General features: G+C 52.2%; 1 protein-coding gene across 2 annotated transcripts in view; it reads left to right on the top strand.

The window, feature by feature from the left end:
• The window catches only part of ASTN1 (astrotactin 1), a 54,924-nt gene that overhangs the window by 15,577 nt on the left and 26,133 nt on the right, over positions 1 to 13,214 (top strand). Inside the window, exons 2-8 of one of the 2 annotated variants that reach the window (XM_055725260.1) lie at positions 5,252 to 5,439; positions 8,510 to 8,903; positions 9,724 to 9,870; positions 10,325 to 10,432; positions 11,498 to 11,647; positions 12,679 to 12,846; positions 13,048 to 13,132. In XM_055725260.1, the coding sequence (XP_055581235.1) occupies positions 5,252 to 5,439; positions 8,510 to 8,903; positions 9,724 to 9,870; positions 10,325 to 10,432; positions 11,498 to 11,647; positions 12,679 to 12,846; positions 13,048 to 13,132 (1,240 nt within the window). The remainder of the gene's footprint in view (positions 1 to 5,251; positions 5,440 to 8,509; positions 8,904 to 9,723; positions 9,871 to 10,324; positions 10,433 to 11,497; positions 11,648 to 12,678; positions 12,847 to 13,047; positions 13,133 to 13,214) is intronic. The other variant, XM_055725261.1, reaches the window with a different exon arrangement.

Raw genomic sequence — 13,214 nt, 5'->3', positions numbered from 1 at the left:
GGCTGATTGGGAGCTTCTCCATCATTTGGGCTCTTTCCATGGGGACCTGGGTTTCCCTCTGGAAGAAGTGATGTGATGGCATTGCAGGGTGGGATATCAATTACAAATGTCATCCTTTCTGGGGTTTACATATCAACCTTGCATCTTGTAGGTTTTTTTTACACGTTCTCTTTATTTTGCTTTTGCTCACCGTCATGGTGTGGGGCTTTAGGTTTTTCTTTTTAACATGACCATGTCTCCCAAGTGTTGGTCCAGGAGGTGGATTTGCTTTTCTTTCCACATCTCCTCTGTAGTTCACGGTTGTGGCAGATAGGACCAAACTAACAAAGCAGGAGCAAAAATCAAACCAGGAAACATCCCAGCCTGCCCATTGTTTTTCCCAGCTTTTGGTCAAAACTGACATACGTGGTGGAAAAATAACCTTGGAGGGGATGTTGCACAGGTGCAGTTGGGCAAGTCTTTGTGTCTGCAGGGAAGAGCAGGGCAATGGGGCACATCACGCTGTAAGGTCAGCAGCTGCAGAGCAAACCTGGTCGACTCAGGGCTATCCATGATGAATCAGTGTCCTCTCTGCTCTGGAAACAGCCACATGGCACAATGTCACTCCCAGAGTGATGAAGGGGTTTGTTGTTAAAGAAAGGGATGGATTGGGGCCGTGGCATATTCGGGACAAAAATCCCAGTTCAAGGCTAAAGCTTTGAAATGACGCTCCATGACGACCTTCCCAAAAGCAAAGGCACCCTCTGTTCCAAGCAGAAACCTGGTTAGCTGTCAGCCTGCCCGTGACAGCTCATGGCTTCATGTGCGCCAGCCCCACGTGCAGACGTTGCGGTGGGGTGATCTCTCTGACCTAGCCAGAGGGTGGCTCCAGGTACAGCAGGTGCCTTTTCCTTGAGCCTTTAGGTTCTCCCATGTCTATGGGTGTTTTGGAAATTTTGCCCAAGGTGCCCTCTCCCATGAAGCATGTTCCTAATAGGTAAAGTGAGGTTTGTGTTTGCTGGTATGGAAAAGTGCTGGTATGGAAAAGCTGGATTGTCTTGAAAAGGCAGAGTGACCTACAGAATGAGCTGGTTTTCCTACCTGAGATTGGAGACAGGGAAAAAAAAAAAAAAAAAGAAATAAAATACAAATAGTCAGTGATGAATGGGATTTTTTAAAACGGGCCCATAAAAACATGAATATTATCTCATGAAAGATGTATCACTAAAACCTTGGAAGTAAAACCGAGTTAAATATCAGGCTATATGCTTTGACATCTGAATTGATAGGAATCAAGGCCTGAGGTCCCAGCAGAGTGTGATTGACTTATGGTGGGAAGGTTTCCTGAGTTACTCCAGCCACCGGAGACCCTTGGAGGAGTGTGAGGCCGGAGCTGGCTTTGGCTGAGTTAGAGCCCTTTAAAGGATGTGCGAGGTTTAGATACGGAGCGAAAGCCTTAGCTAACGGGGAACTTAAATAAAAACACAGTCAGGTTCCGGATGGAAAATAAGCCAGGTTTAAATGTTAACGAGGAAATCTAAGTCCAAGTCAAAATCTGCGCTCTGCTGTCTGAAATGGGTCTGCAGAGACTGGCATTATGGCAGAGTTCATTTGACTAATCGAAGGCGTCTATTAGTGCAAAACGCTTCCAAGTGGAAAGGGAAATTGTTTTGCTGGGGTTTTGTTGGGTTTTTTTCCCCATCAAAATGCTAGTGTGCATTTTTTAGAAGAGTTGCTCTCTTTGTGTGCCACAGTGCCGGGTCTTGCCAGAGGGACGAGGACACAGGAGCGGGTCCATGTTGGTGCTGGGCTCGGGGACTACGGGTTCAACATTGCACCCAGTCAGGTGCAGAATTGGGCTGTGACAGAGCTGTCCCTTCCCCAAACTGGGAGATGCAGAGGTGCTGCCTCCAAAATCACTGGGTTTGCTTTGCGTGGGGCAGCTGTTCCTAGGGAAATGAGGTTATTTGGGATGATCAATAGTGAAGCAGGTGTAAACCCACCCACCTCCAGCAACTTCATCTGGACTTTTGTCCTCTGCTCAGTTTGCTCCTCTACAGCCTTTCCTTCCCCCATCCACTCCCTCGCAGATGGTCTGGGAGGAGAGTAGCCATGGCCGTTATGTTGAAAGCATCAGCCGGTGTCTTTTGGGGCTGCTGCTCCTGTAGATATGAAGGACCTGGGCCACGTTTGATACCAGGTGAAGGCGGCACAGCCTAATTAGTGGTCTCCTACTGTTATTAACCCCTGACTCAGGCAGGCTATTTTTTAACAGAGGTGCAAGAAGTTAATGCTAGCACTAATGGCTTCATATCCAAGGCCTTAATGAAAGCCATGCTGGGACCAGGCCTGTCATCAATATCTTTCAAACTTTGAACTTGAAGTTACTCTCTCCCACCCTGCCCTTTCTTTTTTGGCTCTCTGCCCACTTCCCCACCTCCTCTGGGGTCTCCTGGCCTGGCGGTACAAGCTGGCTTGGCAGGGGTGGCACCTGCCAGCCCCATGGCAGAGCTGAGCCCCTACGGCATCCAGATAAACGGCCCCACGGGTCACTGTGGTGGCTCCCACCAGGCGATGAGATGTTTGCTGGAGAGCAAGACAAAGATACAAGTGGAATGCAGTGGACTAGGAGAAGAGAGAACGAAGAGATGCTGTGTTAGGGTGGAAGCTTGGTCTTGGTCTTGGTCTTTGTGTTGTCTTGGTCTTGGTTTTGCTTGAGCCAAACCGCAGGAGAACTTCACAGGCACAGGAAAGCATTTGTGCGTATAATTTTTTCAAGCAGAAATGGAGTGGGGTAGGGGCAGGTGGTGTGTTGCTAAGACTGTCGAGGAGAGGAAGGGGAGGTCCAAGGATGAAGCTCACTTATCTGGGTGCTGCCTCAAGAGCCTTGCCCCAGGGCAGGAGGAGAGATGGTGGAGCAGCCTTGTCCTGTCGTGTGATGGAGGGGTAGTAGCCTGCCAGTCTGGGGTGGTGGTGGTTGATTTCTGGGATGTTTTGCTCCATTTCTAACACTTTTGACTTGTGTGTGATGCAGCTGCAGGGTCGTGTCGTGATGTCTGGTGGGAGAGGATAATGCGCTCAAGCTCTGTGGCTGGATTGTGCTCTTTTTAAAACAAGAATCCATTTTTTATGGAAATACATTTTACTTTTTAAAAATAAGCTGGTTTAAATAATTTTGAAATTATGACAACCTATTTTAAGGCTTAAATTTACTATAATCTATTAATCATTTAAATAACTTCCATCAAGGAGCCCTCCTCAAATATTAATGAGCTGAAGGGTGCTGCTTTTTCAATGATGTGTCAGATCAGGGGGAAAACATCTTTAACTCTAGCTTTCTAAATGTCACAATGTCATATACTTAGTATCTATTATTTTCACTCTTTACAATGGAGCAAATGCTGGTATTTACATTTTTCCAAATGTCAGTATGTTGAGTTCCTGTTGTGCGTAAAAGCTCTTGCCTTAATTACTCCTAATTTCACGTTAGCAGGCAGGTGCGGGGAGAATATTTTCTTCTATTTGAGCTAGTTCATTTGAAGTCAAGAAGCCGTGGGGAGCTGGGGAAGCAGGAAAGCTTGTTTTCCCCTTTCAGCCCATGAATAAAGACCAGGTGGGAGAGGAGGAGATCTGCTTTTTCAAACCCTCCCGGCTCCCAGAACCAGCTTTTCAAAGGGATCTGTGTGCCTAAACACACAGCTCAGCGGTTAGAGGGAATTTCAAAAGTGCTTCTGGCTTCCTAGATGCTTTAACTCCTCCTGGTTTTACTTCCCGGTGGCATGGAGGAGAGCTCAGCATCTCTCTGCTTGGGACACTTGAAGCACACTGATTACCACCAGAAATACGGCCCGTGCTGAGCAGAAACAATCTGCCAATTCACTTGCTGCAGCTAATGTTTCTTTTGATTAATAAAATCACTTTGGGAGGATGAACCTGGTTCCTGATGCAGATTCCCCCCGGCTCCCCCCTCCCCGGTAGCTAGCTCACTTAAAGGCAGCCTAATGAAATTAATTAACAGTAAATTTAAAACGTTGTTTTTCAGCACTGTAATTGAATTCCAGTTTTCATTTGAAGGCAGCATGAAACAAGCAAAATAAAGATGACAATTTGCAAATTGAGCCGGGCTCTTTCCCCTTGCCATCCAAACACTCGGCTACAAATGGGATGGAGGGGATGGGCCTAGCTGGACCATTCTCACAGGGCAGAGACAGGAGGGAAAGCTGCATCTCACTGGGAAGCTCATCCTATTTATAACAGTCATTCCAACAAATGCAATTGAAACTTGTATTTTCAGGAAAAATAACTAACAGACAAACGGCAGGCTCAAGGTGATGGCTGAGATCAAGGTGATCCGAGATGGTGATCTGGTCTGAGATGGAAGTGGTGGTTAAAACCCCTCTTTCCTAGGGATGTGCTGGTGTCACCCTCCCTTTTGCTAAAACCCAGCTGTAGGATGTCCCCAAAATGTTGGAGCTGGCCAGGTGAATTCAGTTTGATTTGGCATTTAGCGCCCTGCAGCATGTGTTGTGTTCCCGTTCTCAGCTGCTCCTCCTGCCTGGGTGTCCTCTGCTGCTGTCACTCCTCAGCCCAGCTCTGTACATCTGTCCCACGATCCCCAAACCCTGAAGCTGAAGGTACTTAGGGGAAGTTGGGGTGTTTGGGCAGAAGATGCAGTATATCTGCAGATCTCAGGGCTGGGTTCTGTGTGGGGAGCTGTAAAAAAATGGTTGGAGATGGAAAACCTCTGAATGCACCTCAATCAGAGCCAGAGCTGCAGGTGCAATTGCAGCCACGTGCATGTTTCTCCATTCACAAAGGATGGGAAATATTTTCTGTCTGCAATAATTTGCAACATGATCCCCGTGATCCCACTGGTGCCGCTGAGAAGTTGTCCTATATCCTCTGCTCCCCGTGGCTGGAGCTGCGTTTAACATGAAGCACGCTGGTGTAACCCATCCAAACTAGGGCTGGAAGGATGCTGCCGGGCTCCCTGGCTGTGGCTGTGAGATGCTGTCAATAAGTGCTCTGTCCCTGCATCACATCTGGATTTTTTTTGAGGGGCACACATCTGAATTTTACCTAGAAATATGATTTACTCCACTTTCATCCTTCAGGTTGTAGGTTGTGTAGGGGCAGCTGTGATGCTGGCGGGAGGTGGCCGGAGGGTGTCTGCTGTGTGTCCCTTGGTCCCTCCACCCATTTTTTGGGACAAGGCCAATCTCCATCAGCCCCCTCCTCCACATTTCCCACCTGGCTGGCTTTGCTTTTGCAGAGATCTCAGGCAACACGGATGACATCCCACTGGTGCGCTGGCGGCAGCAGTGGCTGGAGAACGGCACGTTGCTCTTCCACATCCACCACCAAGACGGGGCCCCCAACCTGCCTGGCTTCGACCCCACGGACGAACCCCAGACTGAGTCAGCAGAGGAGGAGCTGAGGATCCTCCACATCTCTGTCATGGTACGTGATGGGAAGGCAGCCCCTGATTAGGTGTACAGAAGCCTGTAGAAAACATAGGGACTTTTGAAAAGCCATACATTTCCCTATCTGATTCAGCTGCCTGGGACGGGGAACTGAGCCCACCTTCAGGGGCTGGTTAAGACGCCCCAGGCACCTCTCTGAACGATGCTGCTTGCAGGGTGCTTTAACAGCAGGCTGCTTTAAACCTCTCCCTGTGTTTGCATCTCTTTGCAAATATGTTTGCAGGGGTGCCTTTGTCCCCGGGGTGTGCTGGGCTTTGAAGGTCTCAACCACCTTAACCCAGGGTTAATTCACATTGACTTTGTCAGGAGCCCTTTGCCTGGCGGATGATGCTGGTGCCTGCTGCTCTGGTGCGCGGCGGGTGTCACGGTGCCACTGGGCACTGTCACCGCCGCTTTTATCAGCGCAGCAGCCCCGTGGCTGCAGTTTCGCAGCATGCAGTAAGCAAGAACATTCCATGTGCCGAGGCTGCATGGCTCTCCTCCTCTCCCCAGATGTGCCGGGATGAGGTTTCGATGGCAGAGAAAAGAAGGCGAGACAGAGATCGGTGTGTCGGAGGTGGATCTGTGGTTTGTTGGTTGTGGGGGGTTTTTTTTGTTATGTTAGAAAAATTTTGAAGAATTCTACGATTTTTGTGCCACTGGAAGATAATTAGCCGGAGACAATGTGTTGCCGAGGCTGCAAACAGGCTGTTTAATGGTGCCTACTCTAATGAGAGCATCAATAGCTCTTCCAGATTGCAGCCCCAGGCCAGGTTTCTCCTCCATCATTTGTGCTTGATTAGTCTCGAGGAAAAGAAAACAATCACTGGCAAAACCACCCCCAAAAACATTTTGCACAGGTATCTTTCTTTTATGGTCCACTCCCAGCTGCTCTTGAAAGGGTGCATCACCTCGGGAGAGGCTGGCTGTGCTCTGCTTCTTCGTCTTGGTCTTCTTGGGTACCGCTGAGTCCCAAGATTGAGACAGGAGTGCCTGCAACAAGGCTTGTTATTGAGCTGATGACAAGGATGTCTGCAGCTCATTGCTCATACCAAAATGTGTAAATACAGAGTGAATCCTCCCTCTCCCCCTTTTCCCCCATCACTCTCAGCTCCACTCCGGCGGCGTCCTCACACCCTGACAAATAGAGGGTGGCTTTTATGTCAGGAGTCAGGATCACGTGGAGTTTTCAAGGCTGATTTTCTTTCTCTCTTTGTGTGGTTGCCAAGAGAAGTGTGAGCGAGGGGCTGTATCCATCATGACAGAGGTCTGCACGTGGACCGCGTGAGATGCGCTCCCATGCCTGTCCAGTGCAGGGCTCCTCTCGCAGCCATCATACGAGTACCAGGTGATGGAGGGATGAAGGCAGGGTGGGATTTCTGTGCTCCCGGGGTCTGAGGCGGTGGGTGCCCTGACCCCATCCAACGAGCAGTGAGTGGAGGGGACTCCAGTGCTGGTTTTCATCCTCCCTCCGGAGCCTCTTGAAGTCTGGTGGCCACAAGCTGCTTTTCCTCAGGGGCAGTTTGAGCTCTCAGACTATCAGGGCAGAAGAAATACAATTTCAGTTAAATAACAAATTTGTTTTGAGAACCCGCAGACGCAGTCCTACACAAACGGGTGGCCACCTGACCTGAGCTCCAGCTTGGGCTCCCATGTTTCCTAGCACAGGTGTATGGCAGAGCTCCCTGGTGTTTGGGGGATTTGATGTGCGTACAGAGGGCAGCAAAAGAAAGCCAGGAGTGCCCCAGTATTACTCCCACCTCCTTGTCACCCCATCTGCAAATGGACCCTTCCTCAGGGTGATGGAGAGCCATACCATGGGAGGCCTGTGGTGGGGATGGGGATAGCCCTCACTTATTTATGGATCAGAGGAACTCAAAGGGATTTGAACATGATAGAGAATCGGGCCTGGACTTTACCACTAAAAATGCAGCATGAGCATGGCCAGGTATGAAGCCAGTGCCAATCTGCAGCCCCAGAGAGAGATTTCCCATCCTCCTGGCTGCAGGCTGCTGGCCAGAGAGATGCCGTGTGCCGGCCAGCCCCCCTGCCTCTGCTGGACTCCTTGGCTTCTTAACCACTGGAGTTTCTTTGCGTTTTCTTTGTAGTTTTTTGTGTTTTTCTTTTTTAAAAGAAAGTTTGGAGAGAGTCTTGGAGGGTGCATCGCAGCTCCATTATCCCAGGAATGAAAGAGGGTTAAACCATAATGGCCGTTAAAGCTTCTTTTCCAGCTGGCTTTCCTGCTTCTCATTCAATAATTCCCTTAATGTTTTATCCTAATGGAGCCGATTATTACTATTTTTTTATTTTATCAAGATCACCTATTGCATGGAAAAGAGGAAGGGGGACCAGAGCTGCGGATGGACGTGGAGCTCTTCACTCTATTATTATCATTATTATCATTATTATCATTATTATTATTATCAGACTGGGCATGAGGGCTAGCTTGGGCTTTCGTCTTGCTGCCTCTGTCTGCGTGCAGTGATGATGTCTCCGCAGGAGGGTGACCTTGGGGATGGTGGCGAGGTGGCAGAGCTGGATGCGGTTTTAGGGTCTGTCTCTGCGGGGCAGGAGCTTTTTCAGTCTCTTCCCCCCAGGCATTCCCCAAACCATGCTTCAGTCATCTTGCCGTCTCGAGCCTTGATCTCCTTTAATCTGTGCTGCAATTTCTGCTGGATACCCTGGGAAAATCTCCTAAGATTGAGAGTGACAGCACTGAAACCGGTTGGAAATGGGTCAGAAAAAGTTGCCCGTAGGAGCATTTGCCTGGAATAAATCTGATCTCTGCTTTCAAAGACGTGTTGTGGGAGAGTGAAACAGAACAGGCTCTGCTTTAAATACTGCTTTTTCATGCCTCACTCGTGACTTCAAAGCTTGTCCAGCTCGAGGCAGGCTTCACCTGGGAGTGCTTGGACAGCGCTGGGTGCCAGCACCTCTTATTGGTGTGACCAGGCTCCTCACCGTTGCCTTCACTTTGGCCCCCCCAGAGCATCCCCGGGGCATTTGCATCCCCGGGGGGTGGCTGGCGCTGGTCCTTGGCTAAGGCCTGCTCACGTTTGTGCCCGCAGGGAGGGATGATCGCCTTGCTGCTCTCCATCCTCTGCCTGGTGATGATCCTCTACACCCGCCGGCGGTGGTGCAAGCGGCGCCGGGTGCCGCAGCCCCAGAAGAGTGCCAGCGCCGAGGCGGCCAACGAGATCCACTACATCCCCTCGGTGCTGATCGGGGGCCACGGGCGCGAGAGCCTGCGCAACGCCCGCGTGCAGGGCCACAACTCCAGCGGGACGCTCAGCATCCGTGAGACGCCCATCCTGGATGGCTATGAGTACGACATTACCGACCTGCGGCACCACCTCCAGCGTGAGTGCATGAACGGCGGGGAGGACTTCGCCAGCCAGGTCACCCGCACCCTGGACTCGCTGCAGGGCTGCAACGAGAAGGCCAGCATGGACCTCACACCAGGTGGGGATGGGGCAGTGGGGCATGGGCTGAGCTTGGTCCTTTCCAAATCATTTTCTCTCCATTGCTCCATATACACGTTTTCTCTTGAGCATTTTCCCTGTTTCTCTGAGTCTTTGTTGCCTGTGAGATGTTGGTGGCACTCTGAAAGCACTTCCATTGCTGGGAGATCTTACACCCAGTTGAGAGCAGCCCCTGCTGAGTGGGATGTGGCTGGCAGCTTGGAGGGGAAGGGCTTTGGTTCCTGCGGCCTGATGGAGAACCAGAATGGTGTCCTCTCTGAGCTACCCTGTGGTGACCTCCAAAATTCCCTTCTGTGTCTCAGGATTTCCAGTGTCTTATTCAGCTGAGGTTTTTAGTAGTAAAACTATACTTGCCATCAGTATGATTCAGAGTTAACGCTGTCTTCTGATCACCAGCAGGGATTCCCTGAGGCTTGTAACACACTTGCTTGTGGGCCATATTACTAAACAAGCCATCCAACTGGAGCTTTCTCAACTGAGACATGGTTTGGGAAGACCATGGTGTGATTCCTAAAGCTCTCCAGGGGTTTTCTTTACAGACCTGAGTACGTAGAAGTGCCCTGAGAGGCTGAATGTTAAATCTCAGCTTTTGGCTAGCTTGGTGGAGGTGCCGGTCCCCCTCAGGCTTTGAGGAGCTTGTGAGGGTGCACTGGAAGCAGCTTGGCCCCATGGCCACAACACCCTGGTTGCCTCATACAGATGCTGGAGATGGATCTGGGCAAATCTCTCTCTTTCTCACCTCCCTCCTATTTTAACATCTTTATCCCTGAAAGATTTTGCCTTCAATTCTTCCTGCTCAGGGAGTGATAATGCCAAGCTGTCCCTGATGAACAAGTACAAGGACAACATCATTGCCACCAGCCCCGTGGACTCGAACCATCAGCAGGCGACTCTGCTGTCCCACACCTCCAGCAGCCAGCGCAAGCGCATCAACAACAAAGCGCGAGGTAGGGGGTGTCCCTGGGATGGACAGGGTGCTCTGGGCTCCCACCCACCCACGGTCCAGCAATTTTCCCCCTCCTGGGATGGAGAAAGGAGGCCAGTGTTGGGTGAGAGCGTGAAAAGGAGGGTTTGGGTGGGGGGAAGCAGAAACAGTGGTGTCTGCAAGGGTGCAGATGATGTTGGGTTGGTTGGATGCAAAGATGCAGAGGGTGTTTGCCACAATAAATATTTTATTATACTGGCGTGGCCACAGGGAAAAGTTGCAAACTAATGGGAGCCATGGCAGGGGGCATGGCTGTGTGTGGTGGGAAGGGGAGAACACACTATCCCTGCTGCGCCTGGCAGACAAGGCTCCTGGTCTCCAAGGCAAGGCTTGCCCTGAAGGGGTGATGCAGGATGTGATGGCTCAGGGTGGCATGGTGCCAGCCCTGCCATGACCACACTCGGTGTCCCCTGCAGCCGGCTCAGCATTTCTCAACCCTGAGGGGGACTCGGGGACGGAGGCAGACACCGATCCCCAGCTGACCTTCTACACAGATCCCTCACGGAGCCGGAGGCGCAGCCGAGGTGGGTGCGGGCACGGAGGCGGGTGGTGAGCCGTGGCCCCTCTTGCCTTGTTTGCCGTTGCCTCTCCAGGTTTGGAGACTTTCCATCAGCAAAAGATGGAAATCCAAGCATGATCTGGGCTGCCGTGGGCAGGTGCCGGTCCCTGCTCCCACAGCGGGCTGCTGCTGCTCTCCGGTGGAGTTTCTCAGCAGAGGAGGAAATTTATTCTGATTTTTTTGCTGGAGGCTTCTGCTGGGCTTTGGTGTGTATTAATGAGTAACATGCTTCAGAGGCTGTCCCGTGAGCTCCCGTGCTGCTGCTCAGCGTGGTGCTGCTGCGAGTTTGCTCCAGCATCATGCATGTGTGAGCTGTATGTACAGTGGAGGATGGGGACAGGCTTGTTCCCCAGGCGGGATTCTCACCCCACTGCCCTGCACCATCCCTTTGGGAGGTTTTCCATCCCTTTGGGAGGTTTTGTCCTCTGGGGAAGAGAGTTTGTGTCTATTTTCCCTTTTTAAGCCTTGTTTGCTGGATGGTGCTTTGTTTTTCTGGGAGGCTGGTTCAGGTTTTGTTGCCGCAGGAGATACCCACTCAGCCCCCAGCCAGCTTTTTCCACTCAGCTTCTTCAGCTGAGAGATTAAAAGTCAAAGACCTGTGTGCCCTGAGCAGTTAGGGCTCTGGTGCTTTTTCAAAGGATCCAGGAGGCTGTTGTCATGGCAAAATTAACCTGAGAGAAATGCCGAGGAGGGAGGAAAAAAAAGGGATATTACCTTTCTTCTCAATATCTCTGCTCTGCTTTAAGTCCTGATGCTGCAAAGGTCTTGGTGTGCTGCAGTGCAGGGGTATGGGAGAGCCCAGGCTGCCAGGTTCTGGGGAGACCCTGGTCGCAGCAGACTGGAGGGAGGGTCCTGCAGCAAAGGCTGCTTCATGCTTTCGAAAATCCAAAGCAACTCTGCTTGGTTGGATTGATGCTGGATTTCCAGGGGACTGAGCAGGGACTCTACACCCTGAGATCCCCTGGCTGCACCCCAAGATCTTCCTGGGTCCCTGAGGTCACAAGTTTGACTGTGCTTTCATGTTTTGCAGTGGGGTCCCCCCGGAGTCCTGTGAACAAAACCACACTGACCCTCATCAGTGTGACGAGCTGTGTCATCAGCCTGGTGTGCTCTTCCCACATGAGCTGCCCTCTTGTTGTCAAGATCACCCTCCACGTCCCTGAGCACCTCATTGCTGATGGTGAGCACCCACCCCATGGTCTTACCCCCCACTCCTGCCCCGTTCTGTAAGCTGTAATGGAGGAGAGGAGGGAATGATGGAGAGAACAGATGCAGGATGGGTGTAGGTTGGAGGGGACAGGCATGGATTGGAGGGTACCAGTGCATGACAGAGGGGATGCATGGGATGGAGGGGATGGGCACAGGACAGAGGGGATGGGTGGAGGACAGAGGTGGCTGTTGTGGGATGGAGAAGATGGCTGCAGGACAGAGGGGACAGGTGTGAGATGGAGGGAACCAGTGAGGGAGTGACGGATGGAGTGGTACCAGATGGAGGGCATGGGTACAGGACAGAGGAGACAGATACAGGATGGAGATGGTTGTTGTGGGACAGAGGTGATGGGTGCAGGATAGAGGGGACAGGCATGGGATAGGGGGTATCGGTGTGGGACACAGGTGTGGGGCACAGGGCTTGGATGCAGGGTGGAGGAGATGGGCGCAGGACTGAGGGGACCATTGTGGCGTGGGGGGGACAGGCATGGGATGTAGGGGATGGGGATGGAATGGAGTGAACCATCAGGGGATGAAGGACATCACTGTGGGATGGAGGGGACAGGTGTGGAGTGGAGATGGCTGTTGTGGGACAGAGGGGACAGGCACAGGGGTGGAGGTGGCTGTCACAGGATGGAGGATAGGCATGGGACAGAGCGGGCCATCACAGGGCAGAGGAGATGGGCATGGGTCAGACGATTCACTGTGGAACAGAGGGTGCTGCTGTGAGACAGAGGGCACTGTCTCAGGATGAAGGGGGTGGACAAGAGATGAAGGAATCCATCATGGGATGGAGGGGACCATCACGAGGTGGAGGGGACCATCATGGGATAGAAGGATCCATCACAGGATAGAGGGGACCATCATAGGATAGAGAGATCCATCACAGGATGGAGGGGTACCATCGTGGGATGGAGGGGTCTATTATGGGATGCAGGGGACCATCATGGGATGGAGGGAACACCAGCGAGTCACCGCTGCTGACTACCCTTTTGCTGGCAGGGAGCCGGTTCATCCTGCTGGAGGGGAGCCAGCTGGACGCTAGTGACTGGCTGAACCCGGCGCAGGTCGTCCTCTTCTCCCAGCAAAACTCCAGTGGGCCCTGGGCCCTGGACCTCTGCGCCCGGCGCCTCCTCGACCCCTGCGAACACCAGTGTGACCCCGAGACTGGTAGGTGGTCAAGCAGTTGGGTGGCTTTGGGAGGTCACCTCTGCTCAGCCCAGCTTTGGTGGGATAATGCCTTCTTGCCTCACTCCACGTGCAACAACGGAGCTGCTGGGTGCCCCGTGTGGCTGCAGGCTGGGCTCAGCGGGGAAGCACGTGGAAAGCTTTGTCCTCCCCTGTCCCTCCTGTCCCCCCCTTTCTCCATAGGTGAGTGTCTCTGCTACGAAGGTTACATGAAGGACCCTGTGCACAAGCACCTCTGCATCCGGAACGAGTGGGGAACGAACCAGGGGTGAGTGCGCTTGCCGCGGTGCGCCCGGGCTTGGTCCGCCCTCGCACGAGCTGCTGGGCTTCAGCAGCCATGTAGTGGGGCT

This window comes from Falco cherrug, chromosome 12, assembly GCF_023634085.1.
Source record: "Falco cherrug isolate bFalChe1 chromosome 12, bFalChe1.pri, whole genome shotgun sequence".
Classification (NCBI taxonomy): Eukaryota; Metazoa; Chordata; class Aves; order Falconiformes; family Falconidae; genus Falco; species Falco cherrug.
Note: the sequence above shows the minus strand (reverse complement) of the source record. Positions and strands in the feature narration are given on the sequence as shown.